This window comes from Myotis nattereri, assembly GCF_964212035.1.
Source record: "Myotis nattereri genome assembly, chromosome: 8".
Taxonomy (NCBI): domain Eukaryota; kingdom Metazoa; phylum Chordata; class Mammalia; order Chiroptera; family Vespertilionidae; genus Myotis; species Myotis nattereri.
This window is the reverse complement of record NC_138083.1, coordinates 63,296,051-63,323,163: the sequence shown is the minus strand read 5'-3', so window position 1 is coordinate 63,323,163 and position 27,113 is coordinate 63,296,051. Positions and strand designations below refer to the sequence as shown.

The window sequence follows — 27,113 nt, the reverse complement described above, 5'->3', positions numbered from 1 at the left end:
AAGCAATACATAAAATATAAAGACATAAACATTATTCTGCTCTTGTGTCCTAATACCACACTTTAATAGCTGATAATTATATATGTATCAAATAAATCAGTATAAATTAGCCTAATTCTCAAAAAATAGGGGAAATTATTTAAGCAGTGCCTTGAGTGACCTGACTAGCCCTGATATATCTACAATCAAAGGCACTTGCGAGGGTGAGATTTAGCTCCTGTTCTGAAGTCAGTGGTCTGTAAGAATGATGATGTAATCATTCTACATAATTGTGTGCATTTCTACCATCAAAACTGTGAAATGGATTTTTCTTGGTTGTTTTATATTGCTGTTTCTCCTATATAACTATTCTTATAAGGATTTTTTTAAATTTCTATCATCCATGTGTAGGTGACAATTGTGATCAAGTATTTCTTCCAATTTGGGTTCTTTCCCTGGAATCAGCTGGTGGAATTGAACAAGGACAAACCTTTATACCCAACTAATATTATAGGTGTGGAAAAGAAAGATGGTTATGTTCTTTATGATCTCATTCAGCTCCTGACTCTTTTCTTCCATCGATCAATTTTGAAGGTACAGTTTTAACAGTTAACCAGCATGTGTTGAGTATTGTCGCTGTAATATTCTTAGAGACTGTGAACATTAGGATTGGTGACAGTGCTGAAGGGTCAGTGGATGGTGCCTACTGTATGCTTTAAAACACACAGACACAAACAGTTATATTCATTTAGTGGACATTTTCTCCAATACTCTGTGCTCAATAATGTAACTTATAATAAATCTGGGAGCAAATTTCCCCATATTTCCACCCTGGGTTGAACATGCAATAATTAATTCACACATGTGGGAATTGCATACATTCTGTACAATAGCTTAATGCCTGATATGCTAAATTCTACTCCTAGTTTAAGCCAGAACCTCAGAGAGCTACAATTTGGAGTGGATCATATTGCTTTTCATCTCCATCCCAACCTCTGCCTACCACCTTGTAGCATTGCTTTTTTTGGGTAGTTTTTTCTCATGAAGCCGCTAGCTTTAGTGAGAGACTATACATTCAATGGTCTGGTGACACCAGTGCTGTGCTTTGCTTCTTGGAAACTCGTTGTTGAGAAAGCTGCTTATCACACTGCCCTGGGAAGACCTGCCTACAGGGTGACCTGTCTCAGAGTCAGTAACTCTTGTCATCCTCCTGAGCAATTATGTGGGCTTTTTCTTCTTGTAGACTATGAACTGTAAGCTAAGCTTGTAAATGATAACAATTAGAAAGTATTGCATAGCATACACTTTATGTGATGATATACCTATTGTCACAACTTTACTTTTCTTCTCTTACCCATGTTTCCTTTTATAAAATATTTACATTTATTTTATCAAGTAGTATCTTTATTAGTTCCTGTTTAGAACAGGCTTGACCTAAGTTAATACATACACACACATCCTATATAATAAAAGCATAATATAATAAAAGCATTTATTTGTCCTTTTGGATGAAGTGGGAGCTGCGAGGGCAGAGGCAGAGGCAGCTGCTGTGGCGCCAGGGGGCCAAGCCCCTTGCACAAATTTTGTGCATCGGGTCTCTAGCGTGTGTGTATGTATGTGTGTGTGTGTGTGTGTATACTAGTACCTCAAATCTCATATACATTCACTATGTACAGTAAATGAAATTTTCAAAGAAGAAATTAAAGTATATAATATAAAATATCAAAATTTTATTTATTGTACACTTTAAATATAAAATTGTAGCTGTTAAACCATTTGATTATTGATGAAAATACACACACACACATACATATATACCCATACATATGTAACACTGTATTCAACTTCTGTCATACTTAGTGGGCTATTTCAAATTGGGTTCATCTGTGTATAGCTTTGGTCAAGATCTTTTTTCTCCTTCTGTCACCTTGCAAAGTGCCCAAGTCCCTAACCTTTCATTTTGCAGTCACCTTACTTATGTTATTGGGTTGTGGCAGGTTTTCAAAGGTATGTTATTCAAGGAAATCAGCCAAAATTGAACTTGCCCAAAAGCACCAGTTTTTCTGATAAATATGCTAATTTTCTGAATTAATCTACTTTACTAATTCTTGTTATGACTATATTAATATATTAACTATATCTTTTTAGTTCCAGAAACTAGTTAAAATTTCAGCATTTAAAACATAATGGTATACTTTTGGCCACTTTACAATTATCTTAAAACTTTTGTATCCTTTTGCATGTCATTTAAAATTTTTTATAAACCTTTAGGCATTTTTACTACTTTTCATCAATAATCAAATAGATTAACAGCTACAATTTTATATTTAAAGTGTACAAATAAAATTTTGATATATAATTTAATTTCTTCTTTGAAAATTTTATTTACTGTACATAGTGAATGTATATGAGATTTGAGGTACTAGTATTATGCTAAAATTTTGGATAATGATATGAAAAATACTTTTTGGAATGATAAATCTTTTCATGAAAAAAAAACCCAGCTCTTATAGAATGCTGCTATGGAAACCAAACAATGAAAACTATGTAGGAATTAGAAAAGTGGTTAAAACTATCCTATTTAGTATTAGTTGCTGCAATTTTATAAATAATTAGAAGAATTAACAAACTTAAATGTACTACTAAAAAGTAGGGAAAGAATCTAAATATGTTAAAATGTTGGCAAAGACAAAACAATTTTTAAAATGATTTAAAAGAAATTAGTATAAACTGAAAAATCCCACTATGAACACCTAAAATGTTTGTAATAATACATTCATTTGATATGGTTGAAAATAGTATATCTATAAATAAATATTTAAGAGTAATTTGTAAATTAGGCGACTTTGTCTTTTGGTGAACTAATTATTCTCTGAGTTGGTTTTTGACCAATTAATTTTTAGCAAATTGGCCTGGAGCTCTTATTCCCCAAAGTATGTGTCAGAGGGAGGACTGGTCAAGGCCTTGGGGATCAAATGCAGAGTCTGGCTGTCTGGGTGCTCAGGAGGCTGTGAGTTCATTGGGGAGCTTTGTCCAACAGCTGCAAGTTCAATTTATTTTTTTTAATTAAATCTTTATTGTTCAGATTATTACATTTGTTCTTCTTCCCCTCCCCACCACAACTCCCCTCCACCCAGTTCCCACCCCACCCTCCGCCCTTACTCCCCACCCACTGTCCTCATTCATAGGTGTGCGATTTTTGTCCAGTCTCTTCCCGCACCCCCACCCCTTTCCCCCCAAGAATAGTCAGTCCATTCCCTTTCTATGCCCCTGATTCTATTATAATCACCAGTTCATTCTGTTCATCAGATTATGTATTCCCTTGATTTTTAGATTCACTTGTTGATAGATGTGTATTTGTTGTTCATAATTTGTATCTTTACCTTTTTCTCCCTCTTCCTCTTCTTAAAGGATACCTTTCAGCATTTCATATAATACTGGTTTGGTGGTCATGAACTCCTTTAGCTTTTTCTTATCTGTGAAGCTCTTTATCTGGCCTTCAATTCTGAATGATAGCTTTGCTGGATAAAGTAATCTTGGTTGTAGGTTCTTCGAATTCATCAGTTTGAATATTTCTTGCCACTCCCTTCTGGCCTGCAAAGTTTCTGTTGAGAAATCAGCTGACAGTCGTATGGGTACTCCCTTGTAGGTAACTGAGTTTCTTTCTCTTGCTGCTTTTAAGAGTCTCTCTTTGTCTTTTGCTCTTGGCATTTTAATTATGATGTGTCTTGGTGCGGTCCTCTTTGGATTTCTTTTGTTTGGGGTTCTCTGCGTTTCCTGGACTTGTAAATCTATTTCTTTCACCAGGTAGGGGAAGTTTTCTGTCATTATTTCTTCAAATAGGTTTTCAATATCTTGCTCTCTCTCTTCTTCTGGCACCCCTATAATTTGGATGTTGGTAAGCTTGAAGCTGTCCCAGAGGCTCCTTACAATATCTTCGTATTTTTGGATTCTTTTTTCATTTTGCTTTTCTGGTTGGGTTTTTTTTGCTTCTTCGTATTTCAAATCATTGACTTGATTCTTGCGATCCTCTAGTCTGCTGTTGGGAGTCTGTATAATCTTTATTTCAGTCAGTGTATGCTTAATTTCTAGTTGGTTCTTTATCACAACATCAAGGGTCTCACTAGATTTCTTGAGGATCTCACTACATTTAGCGGTGGTCTCACCAGTCTTTTTGAGGGCCTTACTAAATTTATCAGCGGCTTCTAGACAGTTCTTGAGAGACCTTAAAAGTGTGGTTTTGAACTCTATATCCAGCAGTTTGCTTTCCTCCATTTCTGTCATTTGTGTCCTGTTTCTTTGTCTCCGCATTTTTTATGCTTTCTTGGTGCACCCCCTTGTGGTCTTTGTGCAGTCTTGTTGTAGTAAAGCCTTGATTGTTGTCGGTAATACCAGGGGGATTTAACCTCCAGGCCAATTGGCTGTGAGAATCAGCTGTGTCTGCAGTGGGAGAACTTCTGTCCTGATCTCTAGGGAGGTGCTAATCTAGCCTCTGCCTGAGGCTATCCAGCAAATGCCTCCGTGCAAGGCTTGGGTGGGGCGGGTCCCAGGGGATCAACAGGGCGGGGGGGAGTGAGCAGTTATGGCTGCTCTCAGTCCTGCCTTCAGAGGCTCTGCTTCTCAGTGTTCCAGCAATTGCTGCAAGTACCTCAGAGAGAAAGCTGCCCTCGAGTTCCAACCAATGCCAGACAGCCCCGCTTCTCCCGTTTGAGTCTGGGTCCCCAGAGACTCGCCCGGAACTGGAGCTCAGAGCCTGAGACTCCCTCCCGATTAAAAATGACAACCACGCCCTCAGCCGCCAGCCCGCTCCACACACACCTCCGCACCTTTGTAGTTTACTTCCGCACCGCACCGCCTCTGAGTCTCGGTATCCTTTTCTCTTTCCTTCTAGTTGTAGAATTTCCACTCAGCCAGCCTTCCTGTGGTTCTGGGTGATGTCCGTTCCATCTTTTAGGTGTATTTTTGAAGTGGTTGTGCAAGGCAGCAAACTCCGGTGTTTACCTATGCCGCCATCTTGGTTTCTCCGCAAGTTCAATTTAGTATGTCTGGGTGACTTGCGGTCCAGGTAGCATCATGCTCCAGAAAGGCCTCTGCTCTCTCTCCTCCTTTTCCGCTGTCATTTCTCCCCTCTTTACCAGCCCTTTCACCCCATTTCCCTGAAGCAAAACCCAGGCTTTGCAGAATGCATCATAATCTGTTTCACATGTGGGCCAACATTTTTTGAGTTAAGTATTTGCAGCTCTGTTTCTGAGTCAGCCATGGATGAATCAAGGATTCACATCATGTGTTATACAGCTTGGGGAGGGACAGCATTATTATTATTCAAGTGCAGATATTTAGTAAACATGGGGCAATGGGGCTAAATTCACCCACTTATACTTCAAGTTGATCCTTGGAGTGCTAGTCTTAAGCATAGTGAGGTGTGTTCTGGAAAGCACTTCTCACGGAACAAGTCAAGAGATTGTAATTTTGCCTTTTTTCTACCTGCCAAACATCACCTGTCTCCATCTCACTTAGTTAGCCAAACTTTTATCATCTTACCCACCCATATCCACACTACTGGGACCATCATAAAATTATAGATAATAAGCTTTCTTAGAATCTCTCCCTGCCTTGGTTTTCTCATCTTTTTTAATTACAGCTTTATTGAGGTATAATCGACAAAATTATAAAATATTTAAACTGGACATGTGGTGATTAGATAAATGCATACATTGTGAAAGGATTCACCCATCTAGGTAATTAACACATTCATCACCTCACATATGTATTCTTTTTTTTTAATGAGAATATTTAAGTTCCATTCTCTTTGCAAATTTCAGTTACATAACAACAGATAATAGCACAGTGTTACCAAAGATAGTCACTCTATTTTGCCTGTGGTTTTCTAATCTTGGGGAGAGTTTGTTCGATGAGATATTATAGGGCAGAACACCAGCTCCCTCACCTGAAACAGCAGTCTGAATTGTCCCTTCCCATGCTTTCTCAGTGCCACGGCCTATGGGATGAAGATGACATTACCGACAGTGGGACCGACAAGGAAGAGACAGATGATGAGCTGTCCCTCAGTCACGGCAGAAGGGACTCCTCTGATTCTCTGAAATCCATCAACCTGGCTGCGTCCACGGAGTCAGTGCACGTGTCCTTCCCTGAGCAGCTGACGGCTGTCCGCAGGAAACGTTCCAACAGCAGCTCCCAGATATCCCCCAGATCCAGCTTTTCTTCAAATAGGTCTCAAAGAGGTATCCCTGGGCTGGAAATACCCACTGAGGTTCTCCTTTTACTGGTGCCAGTGTGTCTGGGGCAGGGAGTTTGCTGGGTGCTACCAAGCAGGCAGGTATTGTGATCTGAATTGAAAGCTCTTTGAAATCAGACAACCCTCCCCCCTACCCCAGAATTCAAGTGCTGACTCAGCTGTGTGTATGACCTGGGGCAGTCACATCATTGCATTGCTCTAAATGTCTGATTCCTTCCGGGACAAGGACGTCAGATAATTGTGAAAAGTGCCCAGCATAGTGCATGGACCTAATAAGAATTGGGCATACAACACTTTTAAAATCAGATCCACAGATTCTGCTGGGTGTGCCCAGAGTGCTGTAAATCACAATTTATTTCAAAAATATATTTATATTTCATTGATGGGAACTTTCAGCTATACTATCTAATAATTTGCTCATGCATTTATTAATTTCTTACTAAGCAAATGAGTGCAATCAGAAAGTAGATAAGCCTTCCAGTTGCTACTCTAGGAGTAATTGGGTATTTGTATTTATAGCCCTCCTGTCTAAAGCTTACCAAACACTTGTGAACAGTCATGCATTGTATGACTTTTTGATCAACAATCAACGATGGACCACATATATGATGGTGGTCTACCAGATAGCCTAGGAGGGTAGTAGGCTATACCATCTAGATTTGTGTACACTCTGTGTTGTTCACACAACCACAAAATTGCCTACTGACACATTTCTCAGAATCTATACCCAAAGCATGTATCATTAATTGGTGCATAACTATATTCATCTTCAGGCAGATGCTGGAAGGTCCTCATATTCATTTTACAGTTAGAGAAATGAGGACATGAGAAAAGGGATGGGCCATGGACCCAACCTGAAAAACCTGCAACCTAGGCCCCTAGGTAGTACTAAAAAAGCTGCTCTTCCCATGTGTTTCTTCTGGGACAAAGATCACATAACAATCCAGGGATGACTCAGCATTTTACCTCCGAAGCAGACTTGAGACAGCAGATTCCAAATGGTCAGTCACTGCTCTGACAGGCATGTGTGTTCTTCCCTCTGAGTCCGTTTCAAGCCATCCCTTTGCCGTGGGGGCCCCAGGGACTCCTGTGATACCTATGTCAATTAGTCCGTGCCTCACAGTGCATCTTGGCTTCTTTCTATTCCTAGGCAGCACAAGCACCCGAAACAGCAGTCAAAAGGGAAGCAGTGTTTTGAGCATCAAGCAAAGAAGCAAAAGGGAACTTTACCTGGAAAAGCTTCAAGAACATTTAATCAGAGCAAAAGCACTTACCATAAAGAAGTGAGTGCATGCAAACACTTGGGTTGTGGGTTTTATTTTAGGGCAGGTGGACTTTGGGAAATAATTGATACCAATCATTTCATACATACCAAAGGTGAAGAACAGAGAAGCGACTTCTCCTATCACAAATATTCTCTTAAGGCAGAAAAAAAAAATGACCCATTATTAAAAATAATAATATTATTTTTTTAAATCACTTTTCAATAGGTGTGATTCATTTTTACATTCATTGCATTTAGAAAAACGCATGTTCTATTTGAACAGGATAAATAAATAATCTCAGAAGTTCACAGTATGTAATTCCAAGCATTATCATGGAAAAGACTACTGGATAGGGAGGAATTTGCTGTCAAAGCCATAAGGGCCTTAGACATACACTTTCCTCCTAGAGAGGAGAAACTGAGGCACGTGGTGGGGAGATGGTTTGTCATTGTTATATAGCCGGTCTCCAACAAAATGCACAGGTTCCTCCCAAGTGTCAGGGCTGCAGACAAACAGCAGATGAGGAAGCAACATAGAGGACATGCAGCAGGGCCGGTCCTGAATATGGGCTCTGAGGCCAGGAGGGCCATCCACACCTGAACATGGCCTTGAACTGAAGGTAAAACCCAGAGCACAGTAAAGATAAGGCAGAGGCTGGACAGACAAGCCAGAGCCAGGAGGACATGGTAACAAAGGACAGAGCAAGGTGAACTCAAAAGCCCAGGGCACTCCCTGGGAACCACGAGAAGAGAGGCCCAGGACCCACCCGGGGGAAGGGCAGGGCTGCCTAACGATGACCTGGCACCTGGTCAGCCCTTCAAGTCTAAGCACCCTGGTGTATTCCCATGTATTTCTCAGTCCAGCCCTATGCCTCAGGTCTTATTGCTATCTTCAGTTTACAAAAGAGGAAGTGAAAACTAGGAGAGTTAAGTAGCATGCTCAAGGTCTCACAGGTGCAGAGTAAATGAATCAGGTGACAAACCACCTAAATTTCAGGGCTTTATGTCACTGTAGCACAAAAAAAAAGATTCGTGGTCCTACCTTGCCAGTGAACTTGTATGCACTCTGTTCGAGCAGGAGCCACCCCCAGCAGGACTGTCCTGAGGCTGAGAGAGGGAGGTCTAACCCGTTTGGAAAGAGGACTAGAATGACTGTAGAATCTGGTCATTTCTCCACTTGTGCCTCTCCTGAAGCAAGGGGGTGGGGGTCCCTGTTTTGCAGGACTCTGCAAATATATGTGCCCATCAGACAGTTCTTCTACAACCTCATCCACCCAGACTACAGCGCCGTGACCGACGTATATGTGCTTATGTTCCTGGCTGACACTGTTGACTTCATCATCATCGTCTTTGGCTTTTGGGCCTTCGGGGTAGGTAAAGGCCACCGTGCAGCCAATAACTAATAGTGCTCTGTCCTGTGAAATGCCACGCAGGCCTGAGCCTGTTGTCTCTTTCCCAGAAACACTCGGCAGCGGCAGACATCACCTCCTCTCTGTCCGAGGACCAGGTGCCCGGGCCGTTTCTGGTGATGGTTCTCATTCAGTTTGGAACCATGGTGGTGGACCGAGCGCTGTACCTCAGAAAGACTGTATTGGGAAAGGTCATTTTCCAGGTCATTCTTGTGTTTGGAATTCACTTCTGGATGTTCTTCATCTTGCCTGTAGTGACTGAGAGGTAAGCTCTTTGGAAACTGCTGCTGGTTAAGATGGGTTGGACATGGGAGATTTACAAAGAGCAGCCCAAAGTTTGATAGGGAAAGGCCTGGTAAGATCCTGGAGGCTGTTAAGACCGCTTTCTTTCTATCACCTTGAACCCTAAGCATCTTCTGTGTTAACCTTCAGTTCTCCAAGGACTCCACGTCCTCCCAAATCTCAAAACCCTTCCTTCTCTTCTCTTCCGCCTCCAACCCACAGTGCCTCTTCTTCCTCACTCTTTAGATCTCAGTCCAGGTGTCACTTTTCCCAGGCCTTCTCACCCCACACCTCAAATTTAGTGCTTAATGCATGAACGGATGAATGTGTCAATCGATAACAGAAAAATAAGGGAGACAGCTATAAATAGGAACTGTTAGGTTATGGTAGTAAAGGGTCCACAGAAGGGGCACATGGACTGGTCCATATGATGTAATAAGAATGATATTTTTAATAAACCTCATTAAAAGTCTTCATGTATAACATTAATTTGATCTTATACATCAGAGTCATTCATAGCCAAGCCTTAAGAATAACATGTCAATAAGTCTGGCTAATTGGAAGTGTGAATGAAAAGTAATGAAAAATGGATTGAACTTTACAACATTATGGTTGTACATTTTTCTTTTTTTCTTTCTGAGCTTTAATTTTGGACAGAGTAGCCGCAGCATCCACATTGTGAGAAAATGTTAATAGTAAATTTACTTAACAGCAATTTATTTCATTTATGGCTTAAACAACTGACTAATTCACTCATACTTTAGAGGCACCATTCATAGGATTTTTTTATTACCCTACCTTTTGCTTTTGAAGTGATCAACTATACATAGTGAATTTCTTAGAATTGACTGAATTGACTTAAATGCTAGAGGGGCAATTAGGCTTTTTAAAAAATCCTAAACTGGTATCCTTTTACCAGAAGAGGATTCCATTCCCTCACTTTTCTGAATGTTTTTGTTTTAGGAAATTCAGCCAGAACCTGGTTGCTCAGCTTTGGTACTTTGTGAAATGTGTATACTTTGGGTTGTCTGCCTACCAAATCCGCTGTGGCTACCCAACACGAGTGCTCGGAAACTTCCTCACAAAGAGCTACAATTACGTCAACCTCTTCCTGTTTCAAGGGTAAGGACACAGGCTGTGTGCCATAGTCGCTCACAGAGGGGAGGCTGCCAAGTGAAAGGCATTCTGCTTCCTACCTGGGGAGGAATAGGAAGAGGAAGAGTGCTGATGTACAGGAATGTAGATCATCACGAAACTCTTACAGTATTTAACAAAAGAACAGATATGCTTCTTGAAATACCTTTCTATGTGTAGTTGCCACTCACCTAGCCTAGAACAACTAGGATCATCCACAGGGGTTAATTTTCTATTTCTATATCCTGCATAATTACTGTGATAATATTTTGGGATTCATGATCCTTAAGTATAAATATATTTCTGGGCACAATGAAATAGAATATTTGGAACCTAGACTATTCCTAAATACCTTTGGAATTTTGCATGTACAATAAGTCCATCCATTGAATAGGCCATTTATTCCCCCTAACATCAGTGGGAATGCCACGTGACTTGCTTATTCCTGGTAGTAAGTTAGCTGCCGAAGGAAGCATATTACTCTTCCATGTGAGAATTTTATTGGTTGCATCTCCTCTCTGTTTGCTCAGAAAGCAGACATAAAAATCAGACTGACTGCATAAAAAGTCAGTCTGCTCCTGGCATGGCTGGCTCCTACTTAGCACCAAACCTGGGGGCTAGGGACTTGGTCATAAAAGCGGTATTGAGCATGCTCCGATGTTAGGAACCTCCAGTGTGGAACAGTGTTTCACTTAGTGCCATCCTGTACGGGGCTGATATTTCTTCCCTGTGTTGAATTAGTGCCGTCTGGACAAAGCTGTGTAGCCCACAGTAGAATACCAAGCAGTAACCCAAGCTGTTGTGAGGGCCGTGTAATGAACCTAGACCCTCCAGCCTGGGAGCAGCTGTCAGTCAAGAAACAGGGGGCAGTTCCCAGACTTGAGAGGAGCCCAGGCCAACCTACTCCCAAATGAAATATAAGAGACTGAGCCAGAGTCCTGTTGGCCTTAGTCATCTAGTAAGTCTACTGTGTGACCCAAAGACATGTTCTATTTCCTCTGATGGCTGTCATTTGCCCTGATTTTTCACATACAAGGTATATTAACTTTCCAAGCTCATTCAACAACAAAGCCCCAAAAATTCTATAAGCCTGCAACCAACAGATTATTGTATCATAAACAAATAAATGCTTACAAAAGCTAAATTATAGATATTTGCAGATGATATCATTTTATATAGAGAAAATCCTAAAGACTTGCCCCCAAAAACTTGAGAACTAATCAATGAATTCAGTAAAGTTGCAGGATATAAAATCAACATACAGAAATCAGTTGTGTTTCAACCACTAACAATGAAATATCTGAAAAAAAATAAAGAAAAACTTTCATTTATAATAACATCAAAACAATAAAATACTTAGAAATACATCTAATCAAAGAAGTGAAAGATTTGTTCAATTTCTTATAAAAGAAATTGAAGAAGACACCTTTAAACACTTAAAAAGGGAATACCAGTTTGTTAAGCCCATCAGCCAAAAAACGAAGAGAAAAAAAAAGAAAGAAAAAAGAAATGGAAAATACCAATGAAAAGCAATTGTATTCCAAGTTGGATTTTATCATAAGGGTCACCTTAAGAATTTTTTCTAAGATCTAAGAGCTAAAACATCAAGTAACTGCATGAGTTCCTAGGGTTAGCTGGCTATTGGGGGCCATCCCAGAACTGTCTCTCTAACAAGATGTGGTTTCTGCCAGGTTCCGCCTTGTTCCATTTTTGACTGAGCTAAGGGCTGTGATGGACTGGGTGTGGACAGACACGACCTTGAGCCTCTCCAGCTGGATCTGTGTGGAGGACATCTATGCTCACATATTCATCCTGAAGTGTTGGCGGGAATCGGAAAAAGTAAGCCAATAAAAATGCCTTATCCCTATTTATCTCTCTTAGATACAGACTGGTTATAAGATTAATGTGAACTTTTGCAAGTTTTGTGGCCAACTAAATGGAAACAGGGACAAAACTACTAGGATTTATAAATGTCCTATTGATTTTCACCCCACTAGAGTAGGGAATTTTGGATATACTGCTGTCTTAGCAATAGCATCCAGATGTGTTCGTCTTTTGGCCACTTTATATTGTAGTTATTTTTAAAAGAAGAAATTACATATTGCTGTGTGACTCAATAATTCTTAAATGACTCATTGGGGAACAGGAGGAAATTTGCTCTGGTGGAGAAAAGTGGGGTGAGGTAGCTTGGACTCAGGCTCACCACCTGATGTCCTTTTTGATGAGGGACAGACAATGTCACTGCTTTGTGCCAAGGAAATTGAAGTGCTAATACTTGATTATTCTTCCAAGTTGAATGTTAAGGTTAAAAATAGAATGACAATTATTTATAGGATTCTCAAGTTCAATGTATGAAGCAGGAATCTCTTGCATAATAACAATAAAAATACTCAAGCAACATTAACTGAGGTGGTGTGAAATGTCTTTTTTTCTCATCTCCTTGAAAAAGTCCCCTCTAGTCCATGTAATCTCTGTATTCTGCAGTTTCTTCTGAGAATTTTAGCTTTGTAGTCATGGGGCCATTTGTACCTCTATGTTTCTGGCATTTGTGGGAGTGAAGGAGATGAGGCTGGTAGTATACTTGTATTAGCTTTTCCTGATTTTTAAGGTACAAGGGAATTGATATAAGGACAGAATATGAGAGCCAATCTACCAAAAAGACATAGAGGGTAGAAATCAGGATGACAAAGGGTCTGGAACTCATATGAAAACAAGGAGGAAGAACCAAGAATCATTTAGTCTGAAGAATTATTTTAAAAATGGGGGGAGGAGGTAGACAAACTATTTGAAATATTGGAAAATAGATTACAATTTTTAATTAATTTGTAAGATCCAAGAAAAGTAGACAAAAGCTCCAGTAAGTTGCAATGGAACATAAAGATCTTCCTAAAAATCACAGAAAAGAAATTGAAGACACCTTTAAACATTTAAAAAGGGAATCCCTGTTTGTTAAAACCATTAAAAAAAGAAAGAAAGAAAGAAAAGAAAATCTTACCCTTTGTGACAGCATGGATAGACCTGGAGAACATTATGCTATGTGAAAAAGCCAGTCAGAGAAAGACAAGTGCCATATGATTTCACTTATATGTGGAATGAACAAAATAAACAAACAAACAAAATAGAAACAAACTCATAGATACAGAGAACACACTGAGAGCTGTCAGAGGGGAGGAGGGTTGGGGAGCTGGGCGAAAAGGCGAAGGGATTAAGCAAGAGAGAGAGAAGGAGAGAGAGAGAGAGAGAGAGAGAGAGAGAGAGAGAGAGAGAGAGAGAGAGAGAGAGAGACCTCATAGACACAGACAATGGCATGGTGATTACTGTGACTACCAGAGGGAAAGGGGGGTGGGAGAGGTAGAACAGGGTAAAGGGGGATAAATGGTGATGAAGAGGTTTGACTTGGGGTGGGAAACACACAATACAGTATACAGATGATGTATTATAGAATTGTACACCTGAAATCTATATAATTTTACTAACAAATGTCACCCCAATAAATTAAATTTAAAAAAGAAATAAAAGCCTCATTTTAATGTATCACCTTAATTTAAATATATGCTTCTACCTTATGCTAAGTCTATGGCTATTTAAATCACACTTGGTAAAACATCTTGAGAAATCTGGGTATGTGAGAGGTAAGTATTAGGGATTCTAAATGAATCTGACACTAGTTTCTACTTCATCCCGTAAGAGACTGAAACATTACCAGTAATTATCACTTTTCCATATTGAATGTAATATGTTCCTGGGGTTTCATAAATACACTTTCCGAAGAAACAGCAATTTCCTGAGAGGCCACTGTTGGTGTGAGCACACACAATGCAAGCCACTCGCTCCTAGTCATGTTTTACCATGATTTCCATGCAGCCATTTCCCCAAACACTTTTTTTAAACATGCTTCTGTTAACTTCAGAAAGAGGAAGGGAGAGGGAAAGAGGGATAGCAACATCAATGATGAGAATCACAGATTGGCTGCCTCCTGCACGCCCCCTACTGGCAATCAGCCTGCAACCTGGGCATGTGTCCTGACCCGAAATCAAACTGTGACCTCCTGGTTCACGGGTGGAGGCTCAACCACTGAGCAACACTGGATGTGCCAGAACACTTTAAGAAACTGTTTGGAAATGGAGCATGACCGGAACTGCAAACTGGAACTCTTGGTCAAGAGTTGGCTCGCCTAGGAAAGGGGTGATGGAGCAGCATAGAACAGGAAGGTGACAGTTGCTTTGAACGTGAAGGGAAAGAGAGCCTCATAATTAGAGAGAGGCCAAAGGTCTTGGCCCTGTTCTGCCCTGGGGAGTGCATGGAGGGGTGAGCAGAGAAGGAGGAGGTGGGATGGGAATTACTGGGAGCTTTTCGAGGGGAGCCTCAAACACACCGACCTTCGGGAGAGGAACCAACATGGTCCCACAACAGGCAGAAGAGACTCAAACCGCTCTTGACAGAGAATAGATAAATCTCCTTTAACACGCCATGCTCTCCGTTTTGTAATACTAGGGTGCTGTTGGAGTGGGTTAAGTGGACCATTGTCTAAACTGGCCTCATTGAGAAAATAATGAAAAAGCAAATCCGTGGTGTATGAATATGTATTTCCAAATTTGAAATATTTTAGTTTTTCTTTTAAAATAGAAAAATGTATACAATAATATCAAATTCCAATGCAAAGGTATTAAAATACTGTCCTTAATATGAACCTCACCCAACTTCGCAGCAGAGTCATTTAGAAGCATTATCTTTTGTGTACTGAGTCAATAATGCTTCCCACACTGGCTCTGACCTGCCCTCCAGTCCAGCTCGTGTCCTCATGGTTCCAAGTCCATATTCAGGAGCTACTCAGTGTCAAAGCTTGGAGAGCCCTTTGGCAGTGAGTGTCCTTTAAAGTCCCCAGAGGTCTCTGCAGGCTTCCAGACCTTTCTCTTAGTTTGTAACCCAGAGCTGAGTGCCTACAGGTAGAATGCACATGATTTGTTCTCGCCCTAACCTACTGAAATGAATTCATCCTAATGGAGTGTGAGCCCCAGGTAGGGAAGGGGGGACAGCTTCCAGATTATAAATATAGCCTAAGTCCAGGGGTCACCCTGGAAGGAAAATAGGTCACTGAGAAGCAACATTTAATAAACAAGGAATATACACATAGAGCTGGAGCAGTTTTAATATCAGACAGCAAAGCAGTCTCCTTCCACCTTCCCCATAGCCTCTAAGACAGAGCTTATTGGGTCCCTTGGTAAAGCAAATGGAAGTGATTCCAGCCCTACCAAGTGTTATTGTATACCTGCCACCACCCCCAACCCCACCCCTCTCAGCATAGCACCCAAGCAGAGAGACCCCTGTGGAGTCACAGTACCAAGAGGACTGTGCTGATCCTACAGATCTTACGGCATGCCTTGAACAACATTGTTTTGACAACACGTGATTAATGAAGTGAAAAATGTTTTTCCACCCACTAGCGGGGAAGAAGGGTTCAGTTGAAAGGCACAGCTTTTGAATGCTCAGGAATTTAAAGTAAAATGTCTTTCTCCCACATGATCCCATAAAACCAGAGGCTTTATTCAACACAGAATTTGATCCATTTGTCCTGAGGTTTAGCACCAACAAAACCCACAGGACAATTTTAAGGAGAAAGTCACTGAGGTCCTGTTGGTCCCTCATGGCACCATGGTGGGGATGTGTAGGGAGCTCATCACATCTTCCTGTCGCTACCTAACTTGGTTCCCAGGTTGGGACAAGGTTGCTCCCCCACTTCAGAGCAAACAGAGCAGAATCAGGACTAAATTGAGTCACAACCCCATGAGACGAGCACTCATCCACCCCACCTGCTTCTCAGGGGACAGTGGCCTGAGCCTTGTGTGAACTCTTCTGTTGCAGAGATACCCTCAGCCCCGGGGGCAGAAGAAGAAGAAAGTGGTGAAGTACGGCATGGGAGGCATGATCATCGTTCTGCTCATCTGCATTGTCTGGTTTCCTCTTCTCTTCATGTCTTTGATCAAATCTGTCGCCGGGGTGATCAACCAGCCCCTGGATGTCTCGGTCACAATTACCCTGGGAGGTTACCAGGTAATGGCTATGCACTTCCTCCAGGTCTCACTCACCTGCAAATAGTGTACCTCACACAGCACTCTTTCCTGATGACCCCCTACAGGACGTGTAGTTAGAGTTTGCCAATCCACATTTCCTATCTAAATTTTGACTTCTCAGCAAATATGTGATGTTTGAAATAAGGGGCAGAAGGCTGTAAAAGGAGAGGTCTGTTCTGGTTTTGGGTGCAGGAATAATCACTTCAGAAAGAGCTCTCTGAGGCGAGTTGTCCCTGGGTGCTCAGAGGGTGGCATCCTACGCAAAGCTTTTCCCTTCGACCCGGGATGCAGAGAAGAGCTTCAGAATATTCACAGCGCTGTGTCTCTTGTTTTCCAGCCTATTTTCACAATGAGTGCTCAGCAAAGCCAGCTGAAAGTTATGGACCGTACCAAGTTTGAAGCCTTTATAAAAGCTTTCCATAGTGACACTGTAAGTAAATGTGTATAATAGATTTCTATGAAGAGCTTTCATCTCTGTGAGCTGAGGGGTTGTCACATTATTCACTATTTTGCCATGGCCTGGGAGGGGGGGATTTTCAGAGATTATCAGTTGTACACAACAGATTCCTAGCCACTGGCCACTTTGATAATCAAAGACATCATTTCTATATTATTGGATGCAAGTGTTAATAATCGTAATTTTATTTCAGAATATTTCAATGTAAGCTCAACAGGGGTTGATCCTTTTAAAATATTTTTAATTTTTTAAGTTTTGAAAGATATTTATTCTTTTGACTGGTTGGTCTGTTCTGAGAATCTACCCTGAAGAAGTCATTAAAAATATGGGAAAAGCACTATGTTGGTACCTACTTTTGACAACATTCCCTGTTTCAGTAAAAACTGGAAGCAGCTTGAGCATTCAACAAGTAGGGACTGGTTGAATAAGTCATGGCATGTGTATGCAGTGAATTTGGTTAGCTCTGACCACCCTAGGGTGGTCGTAGTAGAAGAAGGGGGCTTTATATTTTCTTGACATACTTTGTATTTTCTTTACATATGATATTGTCTGAATATTTTCCAAGCCACTTCTGTAATTAAAAAAATAATCATTACCTTTTACAATTAAAATTTTCTTTACAAATAATTTTGATAGGTTTTTTAAAATATGTCTTTTTTAATTTTAGAGAGAAGAAGGAAGAGGAAGAGAGAGATAAAAACATCAATGAAAGAGAAACATCAACCAGTTGCCTCCACTTGCCCCCTACTGGGGATCCTGCAACCCAGGCTTGTGTCCTGACTGTATGGAACCAGTGACCTCTTGATTCATGAGTTGACACTCAACTACTGAGCAACACCATCCTGGCTACAAATAATATTTATTGTTTAATTTTTAAAAAGTGATTAGGCAGTCCTGGCTGGTGTAGCTCAGTAATTAGAGCATTGGCCTGTACATCAGAGGGTCTTGGGTTCAATTCCTTGTCAAGGGCCAGTTCCTGGGTTGCAGGTTCGATCCCTATCCCTGGTTGGGGTACCTGTGGGAGGCAGCCAATCAATGTGTCTCTCTCATATTGATGATTCTCTCTCCCCCTGCCCCCTCCCTTCCCCTCTCTCTGAAAATAATCAATGGACAAAATATCCTCACTCCTCAAGTGAGGATTTTTTTTAAAATGATTAGGTAAGCAGAGGCTTTTCTCTTCTGTAAAATTATTGGTGTAATGCACACTGTCAAAACCAACCTTGAGGGATGAACACCTGTGAGGACAGGGCCAGGATTCCTGAGCAATGAAATTTGACTCTCTCATGAGAGAGACATTTCCCAATAGTTGATAAATTTTCTTCTTAGTGGGAAGGAAAAAAGACACTAAGTCACTTGATTTACCTTTACTGTTTAATTTGAGTGATTCCATAGCTGTATTGGTGTGGCAGCATCGCCCCTGGGCTTTGATGATGTCACTGGGAGGGGAATAGAGTCAGTGCAACGGGACACCAAGATAATCTGTATAGAAGTTTTCCTTTCAAAGAAGAAATGATGTCTATACAGTCAGTGAAGAGGAAGAGTAATAACTTCCTTTATGCATCACTGTGTGTGTGATCTATTTATGCGTGTGTATTTGTGTGCATACAGGGTGCTATGCAATTTCTGGAAAATTATGAAAAAGAAGACATAACAGTAGCAGAACTGGAAGGAAACTCAAATTCTTTATGGACCATCAGCCCTCCCAGTAAGCAGAAAATGATACACGAACTCCTGGACCCCAATAGTAGCTTCTCTGTTGTTTTTTCATGGAGTATTCAGAGGTAGTTACTGTATTTCCATGCATAATTTCCCCTTTTCCCCAATCTAAACTCGGGGTGGGTGGGGAGCATAAAAAGATAGAAAAAAATATATTTAATGTGGATATTAGTTCACATTACATCTTGGGAACATTCATTCAATGCTACAGCTAACATTTTTGTTTATTGAATAATGGTTTACCTGGGAATCATTGACAAAAATACTTATTACATTTCCTTTTTTCTACTAAGTTTCTTTTTTTTCCTTCTAATTATCACCTGAGGAAATTTTTTAATTGATTTTTAGAAAGAGAGAGGAAAGGATTTTTAGAGCGAGGGAGGGAGGGAGAGAGAGAGAGAGAGAGAGAGAGAGAGAGAGAGAGAGAGAAACATCAATCAGTTGCCTCCCATACATGCCCCAACAAGGAACCGAACCCACAACCTAGGCATGTCACCCAGACTAGAAATCGAATCTACAACCTTTTGGTGTACAGGACAATGCTCCAACCAACTAGGCCACTGGGCCAGGGCTAAGTTCCATTTCAAAGAGAGGCTGGCAATGAGTTCTGTGAGCAAGAGAGAAAGGAGGGTGATGACTCATAAAATGAAACAGAACCTGGTTGTATTGTAAGATTTCCCTAAAAGGTAGAAGTTTGGTCTTTTTTATGATTTTTTTTTCCTTTTCTTTTTTTGTTTTACTGAATTTATTCATAAAACCATTCAGGTCTCAAATGTACAACTCAATCAAACATCACCTGCACACTGCATCATGCGACCATTGCCCCAAGCCAAGTATCTTTCAGTCCCTATTCCCTACCCCACCCCTTTGCCCACCTCCACCAACCTCCCACTCCCCTTTCCTTCTGGCTATCACCACACTGTTGTCTGTGTCTATGTGTGATATACATGTTTTTTGCTTATTTCTTTACTTTCTGCCATTGAAAATTCGGTCTTAATAATAAAGAATATGCAGCCTTTGGAACCCTGGCTTCTCACTTGCATCTCTCCAACATCCAGGGAGCCCTAGCAGATCTTTCCTCCAAGCGTGAGATGTGAGAGCAGCTTGGCAGACCCAGGAGAGGAAAGCTGAGGGAAATTTCTCTTCACCTAACCTGCTCCAATGGCCAGCGTGTGGCCACTACTTCTCCTGTTTAGACAGAGCATGTCTTAGGGAAAGTTCTGGCATCCCGAAGCCAGACGTGTTAGGGAAGCAGTTCAGGGGCCTCAACACAATATACCAACTGATTAGTTACTTACATCACAGTTGTGACTGAGGACTCTATACAAGTTTATTTGTCAATCAAGCTTTAGGTTCATGTAGGGCCACAATTCCAGCTTCTTCGATGGAATTAAGAAGAATTATGATAGGTACAGAAAGAAAGCCTTCTAGAATCTAAAGTGAATTCACAAGGAAAGAGTAAAGAAATATTCCAAAGGGGATAGTTCATAATTTAAAAGAGTTTCTTTAATTTTATTTTCTCCTTTAAATGTCCCAAATTCCTCACATGGAATTCTGTACTGCCAAAAAATTTACTTCTTAGCCTTTCTTTGAAGACCTACCAGAAAAATAACAACATGAAACATCAACTTCTGATTGAAAATTTTTTTTAAAAATGTGGATTCCATTAGTCACCATGAACACCAGCTTCATTGGATTGACATAAAGAGAGGTCTGGAAATGCTTATCAGAGCAGCAGGATGCTTTCTCTTTTGCTCAGTAGACTGTGCCTCCTCCTCTGCCATTTGTGTTAAAAGTGTGTGTGGTTTCCCTGGGATTTACTAACTTGGTTGTCTAAGAAACTGGACATAAAGCTGAGGTGGACAGAAAGGGCTGGGGTTGACAATCGTGGACCCAATAAAACCTTGGTGAGATTAATAACATTAAGAGTCAAGTGAGTTTATAATTTCTCTTCCAGACTTCTGAATAATCATTGACGTTGACGTTTTGTGCTTTTTTCTTCACAGAAACATGAGTCTGGGTGCAAAAGCAGAAGTAGCAACAGACAAGCTTACTTTTCCTCTTAAAAATATTACTCGAGAGAATATAGCTAAAATGATAGCTGGCAACGACACACAAAGTTCAACAACACCAGTGTAAGTTGATTGTTCCTGTTACTATAGCTTGAATAGATGTATGTACCTGGTATAGAATCTCTACCTATGAATTCATCATGTGCAAGAAATGCAATCATCATTCTTTGATAACTCATGTGAATTTCTGTTTGGGGGCCTCATTGTGCTAGATTAAAGCAACTTTATCGTCTTCCCTCTCGCTGTCTGTCCCCTAGCCAGGGAGTATTGCTCTCACCCCTGAGCAGCAAGCCGTGCTGTTGTATTCTGTAATCACCAAAAGCCAGGGAAAGACTCTGCAAGACCCCTTTCCTGTTGTTCCTGCTGCAGGGTCACTGAATGCCTTGCTAATGAATGGGGGGTAGACAAAAGGTAAACAGAAATTTGAGGAGGAAATTATATCTTAACATATTATCATGCCCTATAAGTGCTCCATTTCAAACACATCCAAGCTGTGATGTTTAGATTCTAATATAAGAACTAGTAGGAGAAAAAAAATGCTATTGGTCTAAAACTGCTAAATGATGTCCACTAGCCATTTCCCAGTTCTGTGGCCAGTCTGCCCTGGCCCCATTTTTATGCTTTGAATGTGAGAACCACCATGACGCAACCCTCAGACAGATTCCTGACTAAAAACATTCTTTGTTTATCAATGAAGTTGAAGGTCCCTTGAAGATTGTCAGGTCCTCCTCCATCACTTCCCAGATGCAAAAACAGGTCTAGAACAATGGAATAGCCTTCTCAGGTGACCCAGCTCATCCCTGCAGAGGTAGGATAAGGTTCAGGTCACCAGTTCTCTCCTCACACCTCACTCGTATCACTAGATCAAATGCAGTCCACTTGATTATTGATATTTTTGAAATCCTAAAAATTAAAAGAGCGCTCAATGTTATTAATACAAATGATAGGCTCTTAGCAAGAAAGACAGCCCTTTGCTTCAGAAACAGTAACATATGGGAACATCTCTGCATCAGTTTTAAGGCATTAATTAGCTTGTATATGGTGTTTAGATGAATGAGCATTTGGATAGAACCTGGTGAATTTTTTTGGATTCACAAAGGAAAAAGTAAAGTGAATTCGCAAGGAAAGAGTAAAGAAATATTCCAAAGGGGATAGTTCATAATTTAAAAGAATTTCTTTAATTTTATTTTCTCCTTTAAATGCCGGAGAATACTGATTATAACAAATACCCATAAATGATGGTGACTACACAGTGCATAGACATATAAAGACTCTTGCCATTATTTGTTTGGTATAAGGTCAAGATAGCAATAAAAAAATCAATTTTACATGGTTCAACAACTAAAACTCAATTACCTCTTTTTTTTTTTTTCTTTATGCACAGGACTATAGAAAGGATCTATCCATATTATGTGAAAGCACCTAGTGATTCTAACTCCAAACCTATAAAGCAACTTTTATCTGGTAAGAATGAGAGGGAATCACTCAATCATTCTTTTTAATCTGTCTTTTATTCAACACCTAGGGTTTGCATTTTTCAACCTCTATCAAACTTCTTTCCGGTTTTCTTTCCCTTGCAAGAAGCATAAGGCTCCTGGCTATGCTCACCAGCCAGAGGATCATTCGCTCAGCTGGGATCCATGTTCTTCGTTTTCTTTTTCTGTTTATTGATATAGAACCTGGTTGACTCAAATTCATATTTAATGACTTATGTTACTGCTTAGTCAATCTGTTTACTTGTTTCTATTAGCCACCATATCTGTGGCAGAAAACTGCCTCTTACAGTGTTAAATATGAAGCCCCCACAATAAGAGCAATGAAAAGATAGTAGGAAATGTACTTGATTCAGCCCACGGGTGATTAAATATCAATAGAAGTGCTCCAGGGACTGTGTTTCCCCCATACAACCGTGATGGGAATGAATTGATGTCTAACTAGTTGTTGGGAATTATCAGCAAAGATGCCCAGGTGATGGGTCTTTTCCTCTCTGGCTGTGATTCTGCTGCCCTGCACATGTAGCCACAGTGACTGACCTTTTTAGTAAAAAAAGAGAAGCCCCATACACACCTAGGCCCACTCTTTCTTTTCACTTGCATTGTTAACATGGCCATGTGGACATCCTGGAATCATATGCTGTGGACGGGAACCAGGTTTTGCCATTTGAAGACTGTTGTTGATGTGCATTAAATCCCAAAATGCTCATGCTAACTTGATTTTATATTTTTTCTCTTCCAGAAAATAATTTCATGAATATCACCATCATTTTGTCCAGAGATAATACAATTAAATCTAATAGTGAGTGGTGGGTTCTCAATCTGACTGGAACTAGACTCTACAATCAGCATGCCCAGGCCTTAGAGCTGGTGGTCTTCAATGACAAAGTCAGCCCCCCGAGTCTGGGCTTCCTGGCTGGCTATGGGTAAGGACCCCTTTAACAATTAACAGTTACAAGAGTCTATGTCTGCTAACCACTATGCTGAATCCATAAACTAATACAAAATCATATTAGATGTAAACTGTAATTGAAAAATAAAATTGAAAAAAATGCCCCTCAAAAAGAAAACGTTTCTGTTCTTTAAAAAGGAGTCTACTTCTGTATCGTATAAAGTTGAAGATGGGAAGCCATTTATCTTCTTAAAATTTTCCAATTTTGTAGCTGACATATTAAATTCACAGATCCTTGACCCTTCATCTTAAAATATAAGGAACCAGAGTCCCAAAGACGTCCCAAGCCTTGTGTGGCTCACACTGCTAATGACGGGGCTAGAAGCTGCGCCTCCGGCTTGTGAACGTATCTTCCTGTTGAGCACAGTTTGATTGATGTGATTCCGTGTTTAAACTTAGAAATTAGCATAAATTTATCTTTCTTTGCTTAGACTTCCTTATGCCCTCAGAAGATATAGGATCAATTAGAAACCATCGTTTTGGACAAGTCCAATGTTACCCTTTAGCCACATTCTGATGCTTAAAATCCTAGGACACTGTCACACATCCCCTACAGGGAGAAGTAGAAACTTTTCCGTTTTCCAGGATAAGCCTCTTAAGAAATCACTGTCAACCAAAGTTTTATTATAAAAATGAATCTCTAACAAATGCAGTATTATTAAAGTGAAAAGTGTTAGGAATAAAAAAAGTATACAGAGTATAATTGGATTTCTACCAAATATGTGATATGGCTGATGCATGTATTATATGCGGTAAAGTCACCTGAAGTTCATATGTGAAACTGTTAAAATTAGTAAATTCCAAAATGTGAGATTTGACAGGACTTTTCTTTTTCAAATCTTATAGTTCTGTAATGTGTAACTTTTTTAGAAAGAACATGAATTGCCTTTTTTATCATCAAAAAGTAAATGTTTTCACCAGAGAAAAACTGTAAGCTTTGCTAAGTTTATCACATCCTCTATGGATTTTGAAAGAAAATGTTATGCTTTTCTTTTAGATGCGTTCTATTTACCATATTTAACTGCTAGCTACAATTTCTGCTTTTTTTTTTTTTTTTTCAGTATCATGGGACTGTATGCTTCCGTTGTCCTTGTGATTGGGAAGTTTGTCCGCGAGTTCTTCAGTGGGATTTCCCACTCCATCATGTTTGAAGAGCTTCCCAACGTGGACCGAATTTTGAAGTTGTGCACAGACATTTTTTTAGTTCGAGAGACAGGGGAACTGGAACTAGAGGAAGATCTCTATGCCAAATTAATATTCCTGTACCGCTCACCAGAAACCATGATCAAATGGACTAGAGAAAAAACCAATTGATACCTTAGGACACAGACTGCAAATCAAGATACCATTTGAATTTTCAAAAACAAACAAAAAAAAGCACAATATTCTCATAAGAGCTATGCATTTCTCACTTGATGGAAATGGTTTCTCTTCTGACAGGCGGCCAAAGGGAGTTGGCTTCCTTTTGTAGTCAAAGCTACCTTGCAGGTTCAGGCGCTGTTGAAAAAGTTATTTGTAATTCCATTTCTCTGAATCAGGGCTACTTGGTTTATGTTTTAATCAACAGTGTCTTGCATTCTGATAGACTATGTGAAGGAATCACTGATGAGTCTCCTCCCTCAGAGAAACAGAAGAGAAGAAGGAAGGAGGAAGGACGCCATGTTTTCCTGTGTGGGGACCTTGCCCTTTCTGAAGAGATGCTACAATACAGGCCTCAGCGCTCTGTCGCCAATGGGGAAGCTGCTATGGGGAGAATAGATGGACCTCAGCACAACCCGAATATGCAACAGCAATAGGAGGCTGAAAACTCCTAAACATTTCTAGGAGGAAAGGAGAGAGGGAGCTGATGACCCTTGAAGATGCCAGTGGATGGATAAGCCTCATTCTAAGCAAAAAGATAACTTAGTGACACTCTTACTGCCTTATCTTAACTGAAGATTAATAAATTTTTTTTCCCATTAAACACCAGTGACTTCTCAGGAAAAAAAAAATAAAGCAGCAAAACAAATATGTGGACACTGGCTTTGTTGAGACCCAGCTAGTGATTCACGTCAATGGTGGTGGCTGTTCTACTTCAGAGAGCTCGTTACTGCTCCTGGTGAAACACAGACAAGCAGTAGAAAGATGGAAAATGCCGCCCAGCAGAGGTGGAGTACCTTGACTTTGTAATTCTTTATTAACTGAGGTCATGAGCACTCTTCTACCTGCTCCATCCCCCAACATGCTTTTTTCCCATTTCGATGATTTAAAGCAATGGTTTTCCAGTATGTGACATTTTCCTTCCTGTTTTTCAGGTATATCAAAGAGTTTACATATTCCAATTCACATTTTTACATCTGAGACGGGTTTTTTAAGTTCATAATTATGAAAGAAATATGTATATTGAGCTTGGGGAAATAAACAATGGCCTTTTCTTAAATTATTGTTATTGGTAATACACCCTCTTCATTAAATAACATTGTAGCATGGAAATTTATGACTGAAATGTAGTTTTCATTCCATATTAAAATACGGTTTCTGAGAAGAATCATTGAATGGACTAGAATATGTCAAGAAAAATGATCCTATGTAGTCTGGGTTCAGGACTGACTCAAAATAAAGCACATCTTGCAAAGTCATTTTAGGAATATTCTTCATTCTGTCTTTTTGCATTATTTGTTTTAAGTGTTGTGTACAAGGCGTTTTTTAAAATCAACTGAGATAAGAATTCACTTATTGTTAGTTTGATTGGGGTTTTTTTTTCTCTCATATAGGTGCTCTGTGTAAATAACACAAGCAGGAAATAACTATAGCAAATTAATTTCCAGAGGAAAGTATTACAGTGAATATGGAGCTTTAAAAAAATAGCAGAGTTCAAATGATGTTCAGTGAATTCTAGAGAATTAGTGAATATTTGTTCAACTCTGAAAGCTAGCGTACTTCCAGCCTGCCGAAATAAACGAGTCCAATCATTGAAACAATAAACTCAAGCCACTCAGGGAACTCTGGCCCATGTTTTGATTTCCCGACAACAGGAAGAATCATGGTGCATATTTCTGAATCTGAATTCTTTCTTTTTAAAATGTCAACAGGGAATTTCCAGAGAGCACATTATAACACATTTAGGAAAGAGGAAAGTTGAAAAATGCTCCTGAAAAAAAGTGTAAGGTCAAAGTATATCAGATTGTAATATTCCTCAAGAAAACAATTCCCAGGTTTCAAGAAAAAAAGCCTCCCTGTGTGTAAGGGGGAAAATATCAAAGGTGTTGACATAAGGAATATCCAAACTTGTAGAGAATTTTTGGAAGAGTTTATTTGAGCCAAACATATGCCAGGAGCAAGATCTCAAATGCTCAGGAGAATGACAGTTTTGTAGTTTCTTTTACGCCTTAAAAATTAAGGAGGGGATGTAAGGAAGATTACATGGAGGTGAGAGAAAGTAAGGTATAGATTGGATTACAAAAGAGTTAAGATTATTTCCTTTAAGGTTGTTATTTAAAGGTCTGTTAACTTAGATGCACGGAGTGGGCAGGGCTTGCTGAAGGCAATTTTGAGAATTGACTACAACCGCTAGCACTAGAGAGTGGTGATTTGAATGCAATGAGAAAGATATTCGTTTGTTAAATTAGTAGCCTTTACAGTGCTGGCTTTTCTAAGTTTGTAGCATTCACACTTCTAAAACCATTCAAGTTTAGATCCGCAGTAAGACTTTTGGACCCTCTATGTGGCGAGCCGGCATGGCCATGGCATACTCAGCCCCAAGGCACCTTATGTGCCGTGCCAGCTCAGCCTGTTTCAGTGACCCTGGGAGGGGGCAGTGAAGGATTGAGGGAAGACAGACAAGAGAAGAAAGCTGGGTCTGGGTGGGATGCTGTCCCCTCTGATGGAGAGATGGCATCACGGCCTACAAACCGTGTCTTTATTTTATAGCCGGAGTCCACAAGGCAACGAGGCAAAAGTAAGGGCGTGGTCAGGATGTTTACAACATTCTCATGGGTTTTGATGCTACTCAATTACATGCATCTGACCTCTATCGAGCCCACATCACT

The 27,113-nt window shown here is 40.1% G+C and overlaps 1 protein-coding gene across 1 annotated transcript in view; it reads left to right on the top strand.

The window, feature by feature from the left end:
• Positions 1–25,710, top strand: part of PIEZO2 (piezo type mechanosensitive ion channel component 2) — a 336,118-nt gene extending 310,408 nt beyond the window's left edge. The window contains exons 40-53 of the mRNA XM_081097137.1: positions 391–573; positions 5,969–6,221; positions 7,386–7,518; positions 8,722–8,869; positions 8,959–9,173; positions 10,154–10,312; positions 12,016–12,163; positions 16,187–16,375; positions 16,733–16,825; positions 18,461–18,633; positions 20,575–20,703; positions 22,025–22,104; positions 22,876–23,059; positions 24,147–25,710. Of these exons, the coding sequence (XP_080953263.1) occupies positions 391–573; positions 5,969–6,221; positions 7,386–7,518; positions 8,722–8,869; positions 8,959–9,173; positions 10,154–10,312; positions 12,016–12,163; positions 16,187–16,375; positions 16,733–16,825; positions 18,461–18,633; positions 20,575–20,703; positions 22,025–22,104; positions 22,876–23,059; positions 24,147–24,399 (2,340 nt within the window). The 3' untranslated portion in view covers positions 24,400–25,710. The remainder of the gene's footprint in view (positions 1–390; positions 574–5,968; positions 6,222–7,385; positions 7,519–8,721; positions 8,870–8,958; positions 9,174–10,153; positions 10,313–12,015; positions 12,164–16,186; positions 16,376–16,732; positions 16,826–18,460; positions 18,634–20,574; positions 20,704–22,024; positions 22,105–22,875; positions 23,060–24,146) is intronic.
• The last annotated feature ends 1,403 nt before the right edge of the window (positions 25,711–27,113 follow it).